At 43.2% G+C, this 15,713-nt stretch overlaps 1 protein-coding gene across 7 annotated transcripts in view; it reads left to right on the top strand.

Annotated features, from left to right (window-relative positions):
- LOC135502910 (clavesin-2-like) overlaps positions 1 to 15,713 on the top strand; it is a 36,553-nt gene that overhangs the window by 18,656 nt on the left and 2,184 nt on the right. For all 7 annotated transcript variants that reach the window (XM_064796100.1, XM_064796104.1, XM_064796099.1 and 4 more), the window contains 3 exons: positions 13,335 to 13,765; positions 14,280 to 14,390; positions 14,674 to 14,861. In XM_064796100.1, the coding sequence (XP_064652170.1) occupies positions 13,335 to 13,765; positions 14,280 to 14,390; positions 14,674 to 14,861 (730 nt within the window). The remainder of the gene's footprint in view (positions 1 to 13,334; positions 13,766 to 14,279; positions 14,391 to 14,673; positions 14,862 to 15,713) is intronic.

Consider the following 15,713-nt stretch of genomic DNA (forward strand, 5'->3'; position numbering starts at 1 on the left):
ACTAAGTGCTCCAACTCTAAAGAAAGCTGGGGTCAACCCACAGCCTCACCTCCGTGTCGCAGCTAGGTCGTTTTGTCCCCTAGCCTCGTTCCACACATCACATCCGTGAGGAGCAATGCACCTAGAATAACGTTTTCCGGCAACTAAAAAATGAATAGCGAAAGAGTCGGAAAGCAGTAGGAACCACCCTGCAGGGTAAATGCTATCCACATGAGTCAGCTGTCACAAAAGTTACAGCCTCGACGCAATCAACCAGAATGGTGCAAAAAATGCATTGCGACATATTGCGTGTGGCTTAAATGACACGAATCATCGCAAGTCAAGCCGAGAGTTACTGCGCTGAAAATGCCGCGATGACGGAGAATGTGTAATTGGAAATCTTCTCTGGGCAAAATGTAATCACATGAAGAGTAGAGATCTCTGGCGTGCCGGTGGGTATCGCACGCGAGAACAGGAAGTGGTAGCTCGTAGTCATTGTGAGGAACAAATTACCTCTGACCAGCGGGGAAGCAGGGAAGCTTTTGAAATTTCTTTTGAAAGTAGGAGCTGTTCGAGAGGACAGTTCTTTGTCATCCCGTTCATGGTATTGGTGTCAAAATACCATCAGCGTACTGTAATCTTATTATCTTTCAGTAGCAACTTCTTGATGCGACCACATGGTCTTTTTATTGATCGCTTTCTCGAGACCTGCCGGAGACTTGTCGCTAAGGCATGGCAAAGCAGCTTCTTGAATCCAGTGTGGTCTTGGACCTGCTAATACTGTACTCACTGTGGTCAATGGGCAATGGGGGCACATGCACTTGTTTACAGGAATAGGCCATTTGCTATCTTATTTGATATGTTTTGTAGTTAGGGTGGTCAATTTCGATCGGCCAGGAAAATGGCAACCCTCTCGAAGGTAATCTGGTCCACGTCAGTTTGTGCACTTGCTTCCCCTACATATATAGTCAATGGACTCTTCCTTCTTCTGATATTACGTGTAATCCCCCTCCCCGGCCCCCCATTGGACTCAAAGGGGCAGGCTTATATAGCTGACATTTTGCCTTTCAGGGGGTAAACACCATTAAGAGGTAACAACTAGGCCAAAATCTGCATGTTATCATGTTTTTTTATCCCCCATTTTCTATAACGATAATTCATCGCAATTGAACTATTTTCAACATTGTCCTTCACGACTCAATAGTCAATACCCAATACATATGTATTTGATTTGATTTGATAAAAAGGATGAACAATCCCAAAAGGCCCCAACCGTTATTTTGATGTGAGCTCATGGATTATTTAGATCGTACCTTGAAATATTCATACTCTATGAACTGGAATTCGATAATTAACCCTTTGAGATGCACTTTAGATGATGGTAAATTCTATTTCAGACTTATTTGGGCAGATATAAAGATACTAACTTATGTTAGGATATCACTGGTTTCTGGCCGAAAGGGTTAAAACAGTAAAGGAATACGGACAATCCATTTTCTAATGAGCAAATTTTTGAATTTTTACCTCCGCAGATACAATATCACAAAACATCCATACAAAACACACTCGGATGCATCAAAGAGAATTTTTCTCGAGTCATATTTTCCAGAATAATACGTGATCTGAGATTTTCTTTGTTGTCATGGAAATCTGCCGGGTTTGTTCAAGAATCTAACGATTATCCGTTTATGGTAGGGGATTACTATGATTCAGATCATGTTGATGTAAAGCAGTTGACAAGAATTGGATGAGATTGACAGTGGTAGAATGGGACATTTTTAAATGAATTGTTTTAGGAAACTGGAGGCATTGAACAAAAGATTAATTAATGGAATAAAAGGAACCTTTTTTAAGCAACGGTTCTTTAATGTTATACATGTATACTGATTCTCCTCGATTCCTCAACGGATTTAACAGCTCATATAGTCACTCTTTGAGAAGCATTGGGCAATTTATTTCTTACCAGAAATACAATCCTTCAAACCAGTTTCAGTTTTTTTTTTAATTAAAAATATTACTTTGTTTGATTCAAAGCTGATATCCCTATTTTAGTTTGCAGATCGCAATTAATGAAATCCTTTGAACTCAGCAAATTCCAATAATGTCTGTTCAGCGTTTCCGAGGTTCCCATGCGATGCTAAGCTTTATGGGAACATCGAATCGATGGAAAGTTGCGGCAAATCCCCCACCGTACTGATTAGCACAATTAATAGAAGTGATCCAATCAAGATAGCATGAAATGCTGCATTAATGGATGTGATTCAAGGAAGAAAGCATAAAACACTGTTTCCATTTTTTCTCCCGATGAATTCCATCAGTAGCTAGTTTAACCAGAGTGAGGATAACGCTGACAGGGCGGCGACAAAGGATGTAATGTCACTTTCAAGTTCTTGCGTCTTCAGTTGGTTCCTCTTAACTTTGTGAGCAGAACACAGAATGAACAATGAACTTGGGATGGACTAATGACACAACATACACCCACAAAAACAATGCAATCCCACTGCAATGACTCTTGACCTCGCAACCTATTTCCCTACCTAATGGCCCGTAAATTAAACCAAAGAGTGGGATAATTGGTTCCCGAGGCCATAATGGACCAAGCAGCCAGAAATGGGGAATGTCTTTTGGGTGAGAATCACCACTGGATGACGGATTGCGCTAAATGGTGGAGAACCAGTGACTCAGTGGTCATCTAGGGGAAGAAAAAATCAAGTGGACGGTTTGCTTGATGATTAGTTAGCCTTGTCGAACGACATACTGAAAGCAGAGAGAACGCCAACCGACTCGAGATGAAGTGCCTGTCGACAGCTCTGTATTTCTGGTTCGGGTTGCCCCCGATCTAGCATCACATCTACTGAACCAGGTCTATCAACACTTATGGTGAGCAAAGTGTATACCACCGAAATCATTAAAATAAAGCAGTTACTCCATGAGGAATTTAGCATCCTCTTCTAAACCATTGACGAATGAGATGACCTGACATTACGATCAAAACACATTAACCCTTAAGTAGAGAGCAAAACAACTGGGACCAGCTTCTCTGAACTCGACAGGATGCTCCCCAGCGAGACAGAATCATCATTCAGCAACTAATCCTAACTGATATGAAGCATTCTCACCAAAAAGAATCTTATTTTTTGCTAATAGTTCTATAAAATGGAATATCTAAGAATGTTTGTGAGGGTTGGCGACGACCTTCCTGGTGACAACCTTCCGGTACTCAGCAGGTCACCTGGGACGGACAATTTCACTGAACATGGCCGGCCGAACGCTTCCTTGTGAGAGACACATCCATCATTCATAACTGATATAAGGCAATCAAACTAGTCACAGGCGCGATGATGGACGAGGCCGTCCGAAGGTAAACACCGGTGATTTGCATATTCAACACAGCCACCTTGATTACATGGTTTGGAGGGTATGTAGGCAGCATCTTGAAGGATCTTTTCAAGAGTCTTTGGGCAAACCTCAAAACTCAGAAATATCCTAGGACTATTGACAGGGTAACAACCTTGTGCTGAACCAAGGCCTGAGTATATCGTGCAAGTGCACAATGGACGTGTTACCAACATTATAAGCCGAATCATAATATAAAACACATCCGGCTGCTACAGAAGATGCCAGAGTGTAATTGTTTAGCTTTAGTTGATGATCAGGACTTAGGTGAGACATGGCTTCATCAATATTTATAAAACCTTCATCCCAGCTTCAGAATCCATTGAAGATTGGCAAGTCTGGCGGTACGTTTGATCTAAAGGTTGGGGGGTTTCCATCTCAACATCTTATTTGATTGGTGGATTGTTTGATATTCTGCTTATAGAGGCAGCTTATCCTTTGACAAAAGCTCCTCTGCCAACCCAAAGCTGACAATCGGTGGACACTGACGAGTTTGCAAATGCACCAAGAGTTACAGTGTCCTCTGATCACATGTTGCTACCACTGAGTAAAAGTTCAGGGAGTTCCCATCTAAGCATCTCATCTCATGATGTGATCACATGATGTTTAATAAAGCAATGATTGCTAGCTGTACCATAGCGTACGTACACTGGACTCGTCCTGATTCATCAACATCTATAGAATTCTCTCATCATCATCGCCAAATCCATCGAGGACTGGCGAGTGTGGCGGTATGTTTGATCTACGGCTCTGGGAATTCCCAACTCAACATCTCATCTAACGAACAGATACTGGAGAGGATAGGGACATTGGTGATTGACAGCTTTATCTAAGTTTGTACTGGTGGGAGGGTCAGCAATGAACCTTTGAGATTGACCACCGCGAATGAGGCCAGATTCAGCAATATCTGAACGATCATATCATCATCAATTCTAGTGGTTTATATACCTTGCAGCCTTTCATGGTCAAGATTTTGTCCGACCAAATACATCGATTCCTTTCAATGAAACTGGTTAATATATAATTGTTTCAGGCCTGAACGCATGAACATGATTGCCATGAAACAGAGGCTGTGAGTCTGATGCCATGGTTTGAAAATGCCACCTTTTCGGCTCTCCTGAAGGTCAAGAGTTTGTGTTAGATTACACCAATCCTGATTCCATTTGACAAAATGGAAGAGAAACTACAGAGTCAGGCTCTCCAACCGTATCCATCGATACCAGTTCAATACAGACATCGTCAGCGAAGATCCCATCAGGAATAGTGATAGAGGCGGTCCCTTTGATCTTTGCGTCCCGGGATTTCAAAACTGATCGCGGATATTGAACTTGAGTGGTTGGTAAATAGTACGGATTAGACAGATATATTCGTCAGTCCAGTTTCTGTGGCAGGATGAGGAAGGGGGCGAAGGCTGAAGAATCTATTGTCGGTGTGATGTTGTAAGTCCCTCTTTCAATGCTTCAAGGTCTTCAGTAAGATGAATAACTGGACTCTTCCCCATAAACAATACCCACGGCTTCTACATGGCACGACGGAATGGACTAAGAGAAGAAGACTGCAGAAAAAACTGTTCTTGCAATGTTGTTGGTTTCATAATGTCCCCCGTGTTGGAGTTGAACAGATCTATACATCATGTTATACTACACTCATGTTGGTTTCGCTGGATTCCTCTCTTCCCGAGATTTGTAACCATCGAATGTTTTCGTCTTGTTATGCCGAAATCTTCATTGGGTCTCTGTTGAAGTCTAATCTTTGACTGATCTCATTAATAATATCGCAGACCCATTTCCTTGGTCTAGAGTCAGGTGTATTGTCTTTAACATTCATCTCGACTTCCCTCCCTCTCATTCCCTATGTCTGCTGGCTGACCTTTTTATGCCACGTGTCTCTCCTGTCTGACCTTCTCATTCCCTATGTCTGCCCTGTCTGACCTTCTCATTCCCTATGTCTGCTGGCTGACCTTTTATGCCACGTGTCTCTCCTGTCTGACCTTCTCATTCCCTATGTCTGCCCTGTCTGACCTTCTCATTCCCTATGTCTGCTGGCTGACCTTTTTATGCCACGTGTCTCTCCTGTCTGACCTTCTCATTCCACATGGCTCCCCTGTCTGACCTTCGAACTACTGATGATAACGCCGTCCCCTTCTCTCTCCCTGACAATTGACCATCTGATTGTCCGTGACTTTCTCCCATCCAGACATTGTTAGCCCTGGTTCATCTTGAATGCTGATCAAAGCAAACCAGAAATGGAAATCAACTTTTGTAGATAAAGTCACATCCAGAACACAAGTCACAGTCATACATCAAACACATCTCTCCATTATGTTCATCGAGGCGTTCACCGTTATTGGTCAATTGGCCAACAGATGTACGGCTATCAGGCACACGTATTCATCATTAAGCAGTGCTTAAGTGAGCGCTAATGATGTCTGGATGATGTCTCGGTGGGGGGAGGTCGTCAAAAAGAAGGCGAGTAGAGGAGAATATCATAACGGTTTGTGTTCGCAAGGTCGGCGAGGGCAGATGATCATTTGTCTTTGCCTTCACGGCTTTCAAACCATCCCACCCCATCAAAACATATTGGCGACAATATCCTTCCCATGCTGTCAACAATTAGACGGGTCCTGTGGCGGGGTCAGGTTTTCTCTTCTGCTGTTCTCCAAGATGCAGACATATCATGTATATGTATGTACAACTTTGTAGGCATTCGGTAGATACTCTATCACTCCAATTCATCTTCCCTCAGAGCTTCTGCCAACCCATTTTTCCACGCAGCTCATGTCGGTCAGACCTATAGCCATTTGGCCCATCAGGACCAATGGTCGCCCGCAGTATTCCACCATCTCCTACTGTAATACTGGCTTGTACAGCCATTGGGCCCATCTGGAGAAATGGTCGCCCACAGTATTCCTCCATCTCCTACCGTATACTGGCTTGTACAGCCATTGGGCCCATCTGGAGAAATGGTCGCCCACAGTATTTCTCCATCTCCTACTGTATAGTGGCTTGTACAGCCATTGGGCCCATCTGGAGAAATGGTCGTCCACAGTATTCCTCCATCTCCTACTGTAATACTGGCTTGTACAGCCATTGGGCCCATCTGGAGAAATGGTCGCCCACAGTATTCCTCCATCTCCTACCGTATACTGGCTTGTACAGCCATTGGGCCCATCTGGAGAAATGGTCGCCCACAGTATTCCTCCATCTCCTACCGTATACGGGCTTGTACAGCCATTGGTCCCATCTAGAGAAATGGTTTCCCACAGTATTCCACCATCTCCTACCGTATACTGGCTTGTACAGCCATTGGGCCCATCTAGAGAAATGGTTTCCCACAGTATTCCACCATCTCCTACCGTATACTGGCTTGTACAGCCATTGGGCCCATCTAGAGAAATGGTTTCCCACAGTATTCCACCATCTCCTACCGTATACTGGCTTGTACAGCCATTGGGCCCATCTAGAGAAATGGTTTCCCACAGTATTCCACCATATCCTACCGTATACTGGCTTGTACAGCCATTGGGCCCATCTAGAGAAATGGTTTCCCACAGTATTCCACCATCTCCTACCGTATACTAGCTTGTACAGCCATTGGGCCCATCTAGAGAAATGGTTTCCCACAGTATTCCACCATCTCCTACCGTATACTGGCTTGTACAGCCATTGGGCCCATCTAGAGAAATGGTTTCCCACAGTATTCCACCATCTCCTACCGTATACTGGCTTGTACAGCCATTGGGCCCATCTGGAGAAATGGTCGCCCACAGTATTCCACCATCTCCTACTGTACTGGCTTGTACAGCCATTGGGCCCATCTGGAGAAATGGTCGCCCACAGTATTCCACCATCTCCCACTGTATACTGGCTTGTACAGCCATTGGGCCCATCTGGAGAAATGGTTTCCCACAGTATTCCACCATCTCCTACCGTATACTGGCTTGTACATCTGTCCCGATCAGCCTCCTGCAGGTGGTTCACCTCACCTAACTGCATATTTTCCCCAAGTTTTTCCAGGTCTGCCTGGTTTCAGCCTGGATGAGCAGCACCCCTCACAGATGATGCCATCTTATCGCATCTCATTGCTAACATGCTATGAAGCGTCTCAAATGTTGAACAACCGACTCGGGAAACAATTAAGATAATTTGCAATCATCTTAATGACCTCATCATCATCTGCTTATGACATCTTCAATCCTATTAACAGCATGTTTACGCTGACATGACCTGCATAATGACATTATTTATGGACGAGCACAGCAGATATGAAAAAAAGGTTGACCGAGTTGGCCGCTGTATGCCGTCAAATTCAAGCCATTCCTGAGATGAGAAATCCACACAATTAGCAAAAGGTATTGGTTCCTCCTGCATATTTGATTGGTCTGTTTCAAAGCGAATCTGTCTGTCAAAGAATCTGTCTATCCACACATCGATTGGTGACTTGCTGTTGTCTCAAAAACGTAAACTACTCTAGCAAAATAGATATGACACCAATATAGAAGTTAGTCACTCTTGTTCTTATGTTATATTGTCTGGTAACTACATCCTAAGAAAGCTGCAATTTGTTGGTGTAACATCTGGCCACGTGATTTGGTGACAAAGACTTTATGACCTGAGTATTATAAATCAACATTGCATTACTTCCCTAAAGCAACATTATCTCGCAACTGTTTGAACAGGGATCATCGATTGCATATCAAGTGAAATCATAACCGCCTCAGGGATCATCCATTATTTCTGATCATATTGATATGTGATTTTCGTGACTTTGAGCAGTCTGCCGTGTTGAGAGGCGGTTCTTGGAAAACAATGATCATATGTGACAGCTAAAAAAACAGGGATCAATTTGTAAGATAAGCCTCAGTCTCCATGGTAACTGAAGTAATTATCAGGGTATTTTGTACCGTGCGTGGCGTATGCACGGTGCAAACTTAAACCGTAAGCTGGACCGCAGGAGGTTGTTGCGGCAGTTGCTTGAAGAAAACTATGGTTAATGTAGCTCTCTACAAATGGCCAATCGGTAGCTTGTCATATTACTGCTAACATGCTTGCTGCTTTCATAATGTTACACAAAACTCTTAGGCATCACTTCGAGTACCCGCCACAACCAGCGACAGAGTGGACCTTCATGAGATGTTAAGGGCTTGGACTAAACAATCATTGCTAATTACAGCAATTGTAGCAAGGTTTTAGGTATGCCCACTTCCACAATAGTCAAATTGTAAAAATACATGTTTCTTTGGTAACAGGACATTTCGTCCCCGGATATTTCGTCCCCGATAGCAACCCATTACATGCAAAAACCTGATATCTGACCCTAACCCGAGGGACCAACTGTCCGGGGACGAAATGTCTCCGGACAGTTCGTCCCCGGCTATTTCGTCCCCGGCTATTTCGTCCCCGGCTATTTCGTCCCCGGCTATTTCGTCCCCGTTTATTTCGTCCCCGATAACAACCCATTACAATGCAAAAACCTGATATCTGACCCCAACCCAAGGGACCAACTGTCCGGGGCCGAAATGTCTCCGGACATTTCGTCCCCGTTTATTTCGTCCCGGAATATTTCGTCCCCGGATATTTCGTCCCCGATAGCAACCCATTGCAATGCAAAAACCTTATATCTGATCCTTACCCGAGGGACTAACTGTCCGGGGACGAAATGTCATAATACATGGAATAATACTGACATCTCTCAGAGCACACCAGTGTCAGAAACCTATAAGGTTAACTCATGTCAAAATGAGGGATTGACAAAGCCAGGTGTTGAAATGTCAATAAATCCATTGATTGAGGAATGACTGATGACTTTCGCCACAGCTCTTAAACATCAAGCAATTCGACAAACTTGTCGGAAATGTGAAAACGACGAAGTTGCAGTCAGAATTGATGACTCTCTCCATTAATGTCACATCTGCCTTGCTAATCACTCGAGGAATTTTATATCATACCATAAATTCTTGATGCTAATATCTTGATAATGACCGGCCCATGTGGCCTTGTGATATAGTAAGCTGCAATCGATGTTTGAGTCAATATGGAAGGAGTGGCTAGTAGGTCCATGCTCAAGGCTTTGCCAACCTCTACATCCGGGCCTACTGGATTAGCATTCAAAATGGCTGCACCACTAGAACCTGGATACTCGTGTACGTCATATCCAAGTGGTGGATGAATTTCTGCGCCACCTCGTTGACTGATCATAGCAATCTTACCTTTACAGGGAGGACTTATTGATGAAGGGACATTGCTTTCTCGGAGCCTGCATGTGTGTCAAGGTGCTCCTCCGATTTAGAAAATGACATGAGTTTTCTCATCTTGGTTGAAAGCTGTGGCATGTTATCAGTTCATATCACATAATAATAAACCATTTGGCGCACTTGGAAATAACCACAATTGAATGGAATTGATGTAGCGATTTGTAAGCAAACTCTAGAATAATCCACAAGGGCCATTATATCAGTATCAGACCGACTCAGTGCTGTAATGGATTGCTTACATTCGTCATGTTCCAACACTTAGCTATTAAGTTGAAGTGATGCCGTAGTTGCTGTAATTGTGACACAAGATGCGCACTTGTCACTGGTAACAGCGCCAATCCACTCAAGGTAGTGCCAGACTAGCAACTCTTGTTGCTGAAGAAACTACAACAGTATTGCTGGCCAGCATCTTACTTTCGACCTTCTCTCTTGAAATGAAGATGGCTTGAAACTTCCGCATGCAGTAGCGTAATGTCCTTACAGCGGTGTCCAGGTCATTCATTACACCAAACAGGCATTGCAGAGTTACATCTAGAAACTGGGACTGTTTTCTTTTTTTGTTGAGCATGCTTAGGTTATAACAGTAACCCATCTGCCCTTTAGCAGTAAACATATCGATTCTCTCTTTCATGATCTAACCATGACGCGAATAGACAAATCTCAGAGCAGAACGTGGCACTGTCACCGCCATGATTGATGGTGCACCATGGGAAATCCAGTTCCGGCATGCTGAGATGTTTGTCACAAAGCCGTTGAATTGATGATTGTCGATATTCAAGATTGCCACCCAGCGCATGTGCAAGAGCTCGAGATCAGTGGTGTAGAGGTTAGAGTGCTGGATTCATGTGTTTGACTATACTTCCACCATTAAGTATAGTGAACCTTGTCATGATGAAAAGGAATGACACCGTTTGATGATAATAGAATAGTCAACATTTTTACCACAGTTGACTTGGCTGAACTCAAAGTAAAAGTTCCAACATCTCAAATGATCGGTTGGTTTTGACTTCACCATATTGTACTGAAGAGAAAGCTATATTTCATCATCCAAACGCCACATCAAGCGCGGCAAATAGGAGATGATGTGTGGGACCATGGATTTGTTTTTTGAAAGCTTTTATCTCATTTGTTCAATGGTCGGGCGAAATATGGATTTTACGTGGCATGACGCGGTACATTAGATTATTTTGAGTTTGATTGGACTCGGGTGTGGAATAACATTGTTGCTGATTAACATCTTTCAGAAAAGCTAGGTTGAAAGCCTTCGCTTGAACGTATTCTCAATCACAGTTTAAAGAGTTAGGTAGTTAATGATAACGATGTCACTAATGTTCATCACAGTCTCTGTGCGTCAGGACAGTAATCAATGGATGGGTCTTTATCTCTTTAGAGGATGACTCATCCACTTTAACGTGACCACAGAACTCATTAACCAATCACACCGTTAGGCGACACAAATTTTACTCCACACTGAAATCAATCTCTATGTTAAGGGCCCTCTGCTTTGGACGGCTGCTTTAAACCGACTACAAATTTGGATAGCGTCTCTGCCTAGGCTGCCCTCTGCTTACTGTTGCTCCATAACTTTGCGCGTTTTGCCACCTTGGGCTGTTGTAGCCTTTGTCTTATTTTGGCGTTTGTCTAACACCATAATGTAGAATCAGTTTGAACAGAATAAACTATTTCGGCTTGAAATTGACTTTTTAAATGGGATTTCTACAAGCACTGGTTGAAATAACAATTTCCCAATTTCGTATGAAATAGCAATCTTTCTTGGCCATGTTTTGTTAACTCACCTCAATCTACCTCCTGTGTATCACATAATGAACTCATTCCACCGAGCATTATCTCATGGATACATGCTGATTCATTGTTAGATTTTGAAATTGTAAATTATGTTTGAATTGACGATGATTCACACAGATATTGACAAATAGTATTCTACCGTTTCCCTCCAAATGAGTTTTTCAATGAGGTGTTACATTTAAAGTATGTTTTTCTCTCTTAAGTTGAGTATAGAACCAGCAGACTCTACTTCTAAAGGCTTGCTCAGTATGGTGTTGGTGCGAAAATCGGACCTGACCTCTTAAGTTGAGTATAGAACCAGCTGACTCTACTTCTAAAGGCTTGCTCAGTATGGTGTTGGTGCGAAAATCGGACCTGACCTCTTAAGTTGAGTATAGAACCAGCAGACTCTACTTCTAAAGGCTTGCTCAGTATGGTGTTGGTGCGAAAATCGGACCTGACCTCTTAAGTTGAGTATAGAACCAGCTGACTCTACTTCTAAAGGCTTGCTCAGTATGGTGTTGGTGCGAAAATCGGACCTGACCTCTTAAGTTGAGTATAGAATCAGCAGACTCTACTTCTAAAGGCTTGCTCAGTATGGTGTTGGTGCGAAAATCGGACCTGACCTCTTAAGTTGAGTATAGAACCAGCTGACTCTACTTCTAAAGGCTTGCTCAGTATGGTGTTGGTGCGAAAATCGGACCTGACCTCTTAAGTTGAGTATTGAATCAGCTGACTCTACTTCTAAAGGCTTGCTCAGTATGGTGTTGGTGCGAAAATCGCACCTGACCTTGCCCTTGCAACTGCCAAACTCAGTCTTTAAGAAGGTGAAATCAGCAAGCCTGGATGCCTTTTAAAGAGCCTGAACCTAAAGCTTATGTTTAACAATCTTCATGAATTTTGCCCATAAACATTTCTTCAAGAGATTGTGAGTCATTCCATTCTCGAGCATTACACGAGAGGATCAGCGATGGATAAGAACTCAGCAGATATCACTGTGTTTTAGCTCATTCTGCACCTCATTGGTATGCGAGGTGAATGACGCTATTTCCCTTCGGAAAGCAGATAATGGATTTAAAGGATTCGCTAGAGTATTGTTGCACGGAGAAACGCACAGGCCAGGAAAATCAGGAGTTGGGAATATTTCCGAATTGAGAATCATCGCCACTATGAAACAGGACCAGGTCGGTGAATCCTCTGGCCTACAAATCACCGCTCAGCTCCTTATGGTTTGAGTCGCCGTCTGGTCACATCATTGAGTAGTGTTTTATCAGGAGCTGAAGAGGTTAGGCAATCAGTTATAAAGAGTGGGCCTTGTAACAAGACTCTTCCATCTTCAAAGGTTAACTTGAATTGTAAGATAATGACAGCTCATCTTCGCCAGATATTGACGAAAATTACGATAATTTGTCACAACTCTCAAGTTGCCTCGTGCTGAGTGCATTCCACCTCAACTAGATCTAAGACACCAAAGCATGATACAGGACTGTCTGATATATTTTGCATAGTACTGCTTTGCTCAGGTGAGGTTGGAATGCGACTCAGAATGAATGCATTCGTGTCACTAAATCGTGATTATTTCTTTGACAATTTCCTGTTGATTTCGAGGCAACCTTATGCGGATTGACTTTGATAGGGAAGTGCTAATCTGACAAAAGGGCCTTGATCTTTTTGCCGTAAACAGTTTCGGGTCATTGACACAGATGTTAAAGTTTACTTTTACCTCAGTTAGCTGCTTAAAGTTGAACATTCTCCACAGAACTGAAGAACTCCCGGTGGCTAGAAAGTCAGAGCGTCCTGAAGACACAACCCAAAACCATGACTGACCTACCACTAACCAACTAATACTCATCATTATCAGGCACGTATTATGTTCATTTATTTGTAGACGAAGTGTCACTCTTTTCACTTCTCATTACAGATTTTCTCCGCACAGATGATGCCTTCATCCTCCGCTTCCTACGCGCCAGGAAATTTGACACATTCGAGTCGTTCAAACTTTACGCCAGATACTTCGAGTACCGGCAAATTAATCGGAACTTATTCAAAAAATTCCACGCCGGGGAGCCTGGCGTTAAAGCGGCATTATTCGACGGATTTCCTGGAGTGTTGCCGCTCACTGATCACTTTGGGCGAAAAATCTTGGTGCTTTATTCGGCCAACTGGGACAATTGCCACTATGGCCTTGCCGCTATTTATCGAGCATTGTTATTGACTCTTGAGAAACTCATCGAAGAAGAGGAGACGCAGGTCCACGGGTTTGTTATCATCGTGGACTGGTCACAGTTCACCTTTCGACAATCAACATGGATACACCCGAGATTACTTAAACTCATGATAGAAGGACTTCAGGTAAATTACTCGGAAGGTCCATATCATAAAATGAAGTGATGAGCAACTGCATGTATCCAATTGTGTTCTGGATTCTTGCAAACACTTGAAACTCAATTCTACAAGCTTTGAACCTTGTAGTATGGTGGTTGAAGAGGGGAACAAGGGGTCGAAATGGGCCAAAATGAGAAAGAAACAGACCACTTGTCCTGTGGTTAAAGCTACGCTTTGACACTTTCAGCGGACATAAAACCGAATACATGTCGTAGAAAATCGATCGTACCCTGTTTAAAATGAGTAACTGCTGCCGTCTGTCAACTACCAAGTAAACTGAAAGCATTGAGTTTCCAACATCTTCCTAACCGGTGTCTGCACTTGACTGGGGTACAGTACCAAACATCTTCCTAACCGGTGTCTGCACTTATTGACTGGGGTACAGTACCCAACATCTTCCTAACCGGTGTCTGCACTTATTGACTGGGGTACAGTACCTGTTAATGTTAATGTCAATGCAGATTGATATCTTGCCTTGCAGGATTGTTTCCCAGCGCGGTTTGCAGGCATTCATTTTGTGAATCAGCCCTGGTATGTGGAGGCGGCCTTTAAGGTGGTGCGGCCGTTCCTTAAGGAGAAGACAAAAGAAAAGGTAATGTCGTATGATCTGATGAGATTGGGATTCTTCAAAACGACTGAGCAAGCACAGTTTGAAACTGCTGACACGACATGTCTCGATCCTATGTACGACTCGAGCCCATAGTGGCTTCCACTTAAGAAGAAATGTCTCTTCTAAGTCCACATAAGTCAGGTGGAAGTCAGATGTTTTCATCATGAAAGCATTTACATCAAGTCCCCAATCGCATCACAATGGAAACCCCATGAGGGCATAGGACTACGTGAATGGACATCATGTCATCTTTTTTCCTTTCCAGTTTTATATGCATGGCAATAACCTCACCACCCTCCACGCCCACATCCACAGAGACGCCCTCCCGGCAGACCAGGGTGGCTCAGCACCACCGTACAATACAGAGACATGGGCCAAGATATTAGTAGGCGACGACCAATTTAGTTACGGACAGAACCACATATTCTGGCCGGACCATTGTGTTAGCTTTAAGTAAGTATGAGAGAGACATCCCTCCCCGCTCCACCCAGACCATCTAAATCTGGACCACACATTTAGATAGTTGACGGTTCGTAAGTAAACCTACTCTGGTTTGCACAAGCTCAGGCCTGAATAGTGTACTGTCATGACGTGAAGCCCCACTCATGGGGTTAGTATCCCTTTATTCATACGTCTATTGCCCTGTACCAGGCGTCTGAGGTGAAGATGTCGATCAGCATCAATGCAGTCCGCAAGCTTTCCAATGTGAAAACAGATCGTCACACACTGTCATATCATTTTGTTTTGTAGTTTTTGACTGATCACTTTGGTCACAACAGTATCAATCAGCCATTTATGAAATTAGCGCAACACTTCCAGCGACTTTTGATCAACGATTGCATGTCGCCAACTGATAAATGACGGTCTGATTTCGAAGACACAGCCAATCAAAGTGTCCGATACATATTAGTTGTCAGCCAATTACATTTGATTTATGACAGTAATCATAGTGCCAATATTCTCGTCGTTAGTTAGCCCATGTTTGTATTGTTTCAGTTCTAAGGCCAGTAGAATGAAAAATGATATATTGTTAAGGATGAAAGTTTGGGGAATTGGAACTTTATGACCCAAAATAATGAAACACAAATCAGTATATCATTTCTTATAACTACCGTGATTGATCGTGTATTGCCATCACTTTAGGAACTTCATTGGTTTTCCATCAAGCCAGAGTTGGACTCAAGTTTGGTCAAGATGTAACTTATGTGGTGTCGAACCAGAGAACCTTTATGTCATCGGAAACTGATAGACCGATTTAGTCAGTTGCCGTTTCTTTTGGGGAGGTGGCACTGAGCGCAAGTTGCT

Source organism: Lineus longissimus, chromosome 19, assembly GCF_910592395.1.
Source record: "Lineus longissimus chromosome 19, tnLinLong1.2, whole genome shotgun sequence".
Classification (NCBI taxonomy): domain Eukaryota; kingdom Metazoa; phylum Nemertea; class Pilidiophora; order Heteronemertea; family Lineidae; genus Lineus; species Lineus longissimus.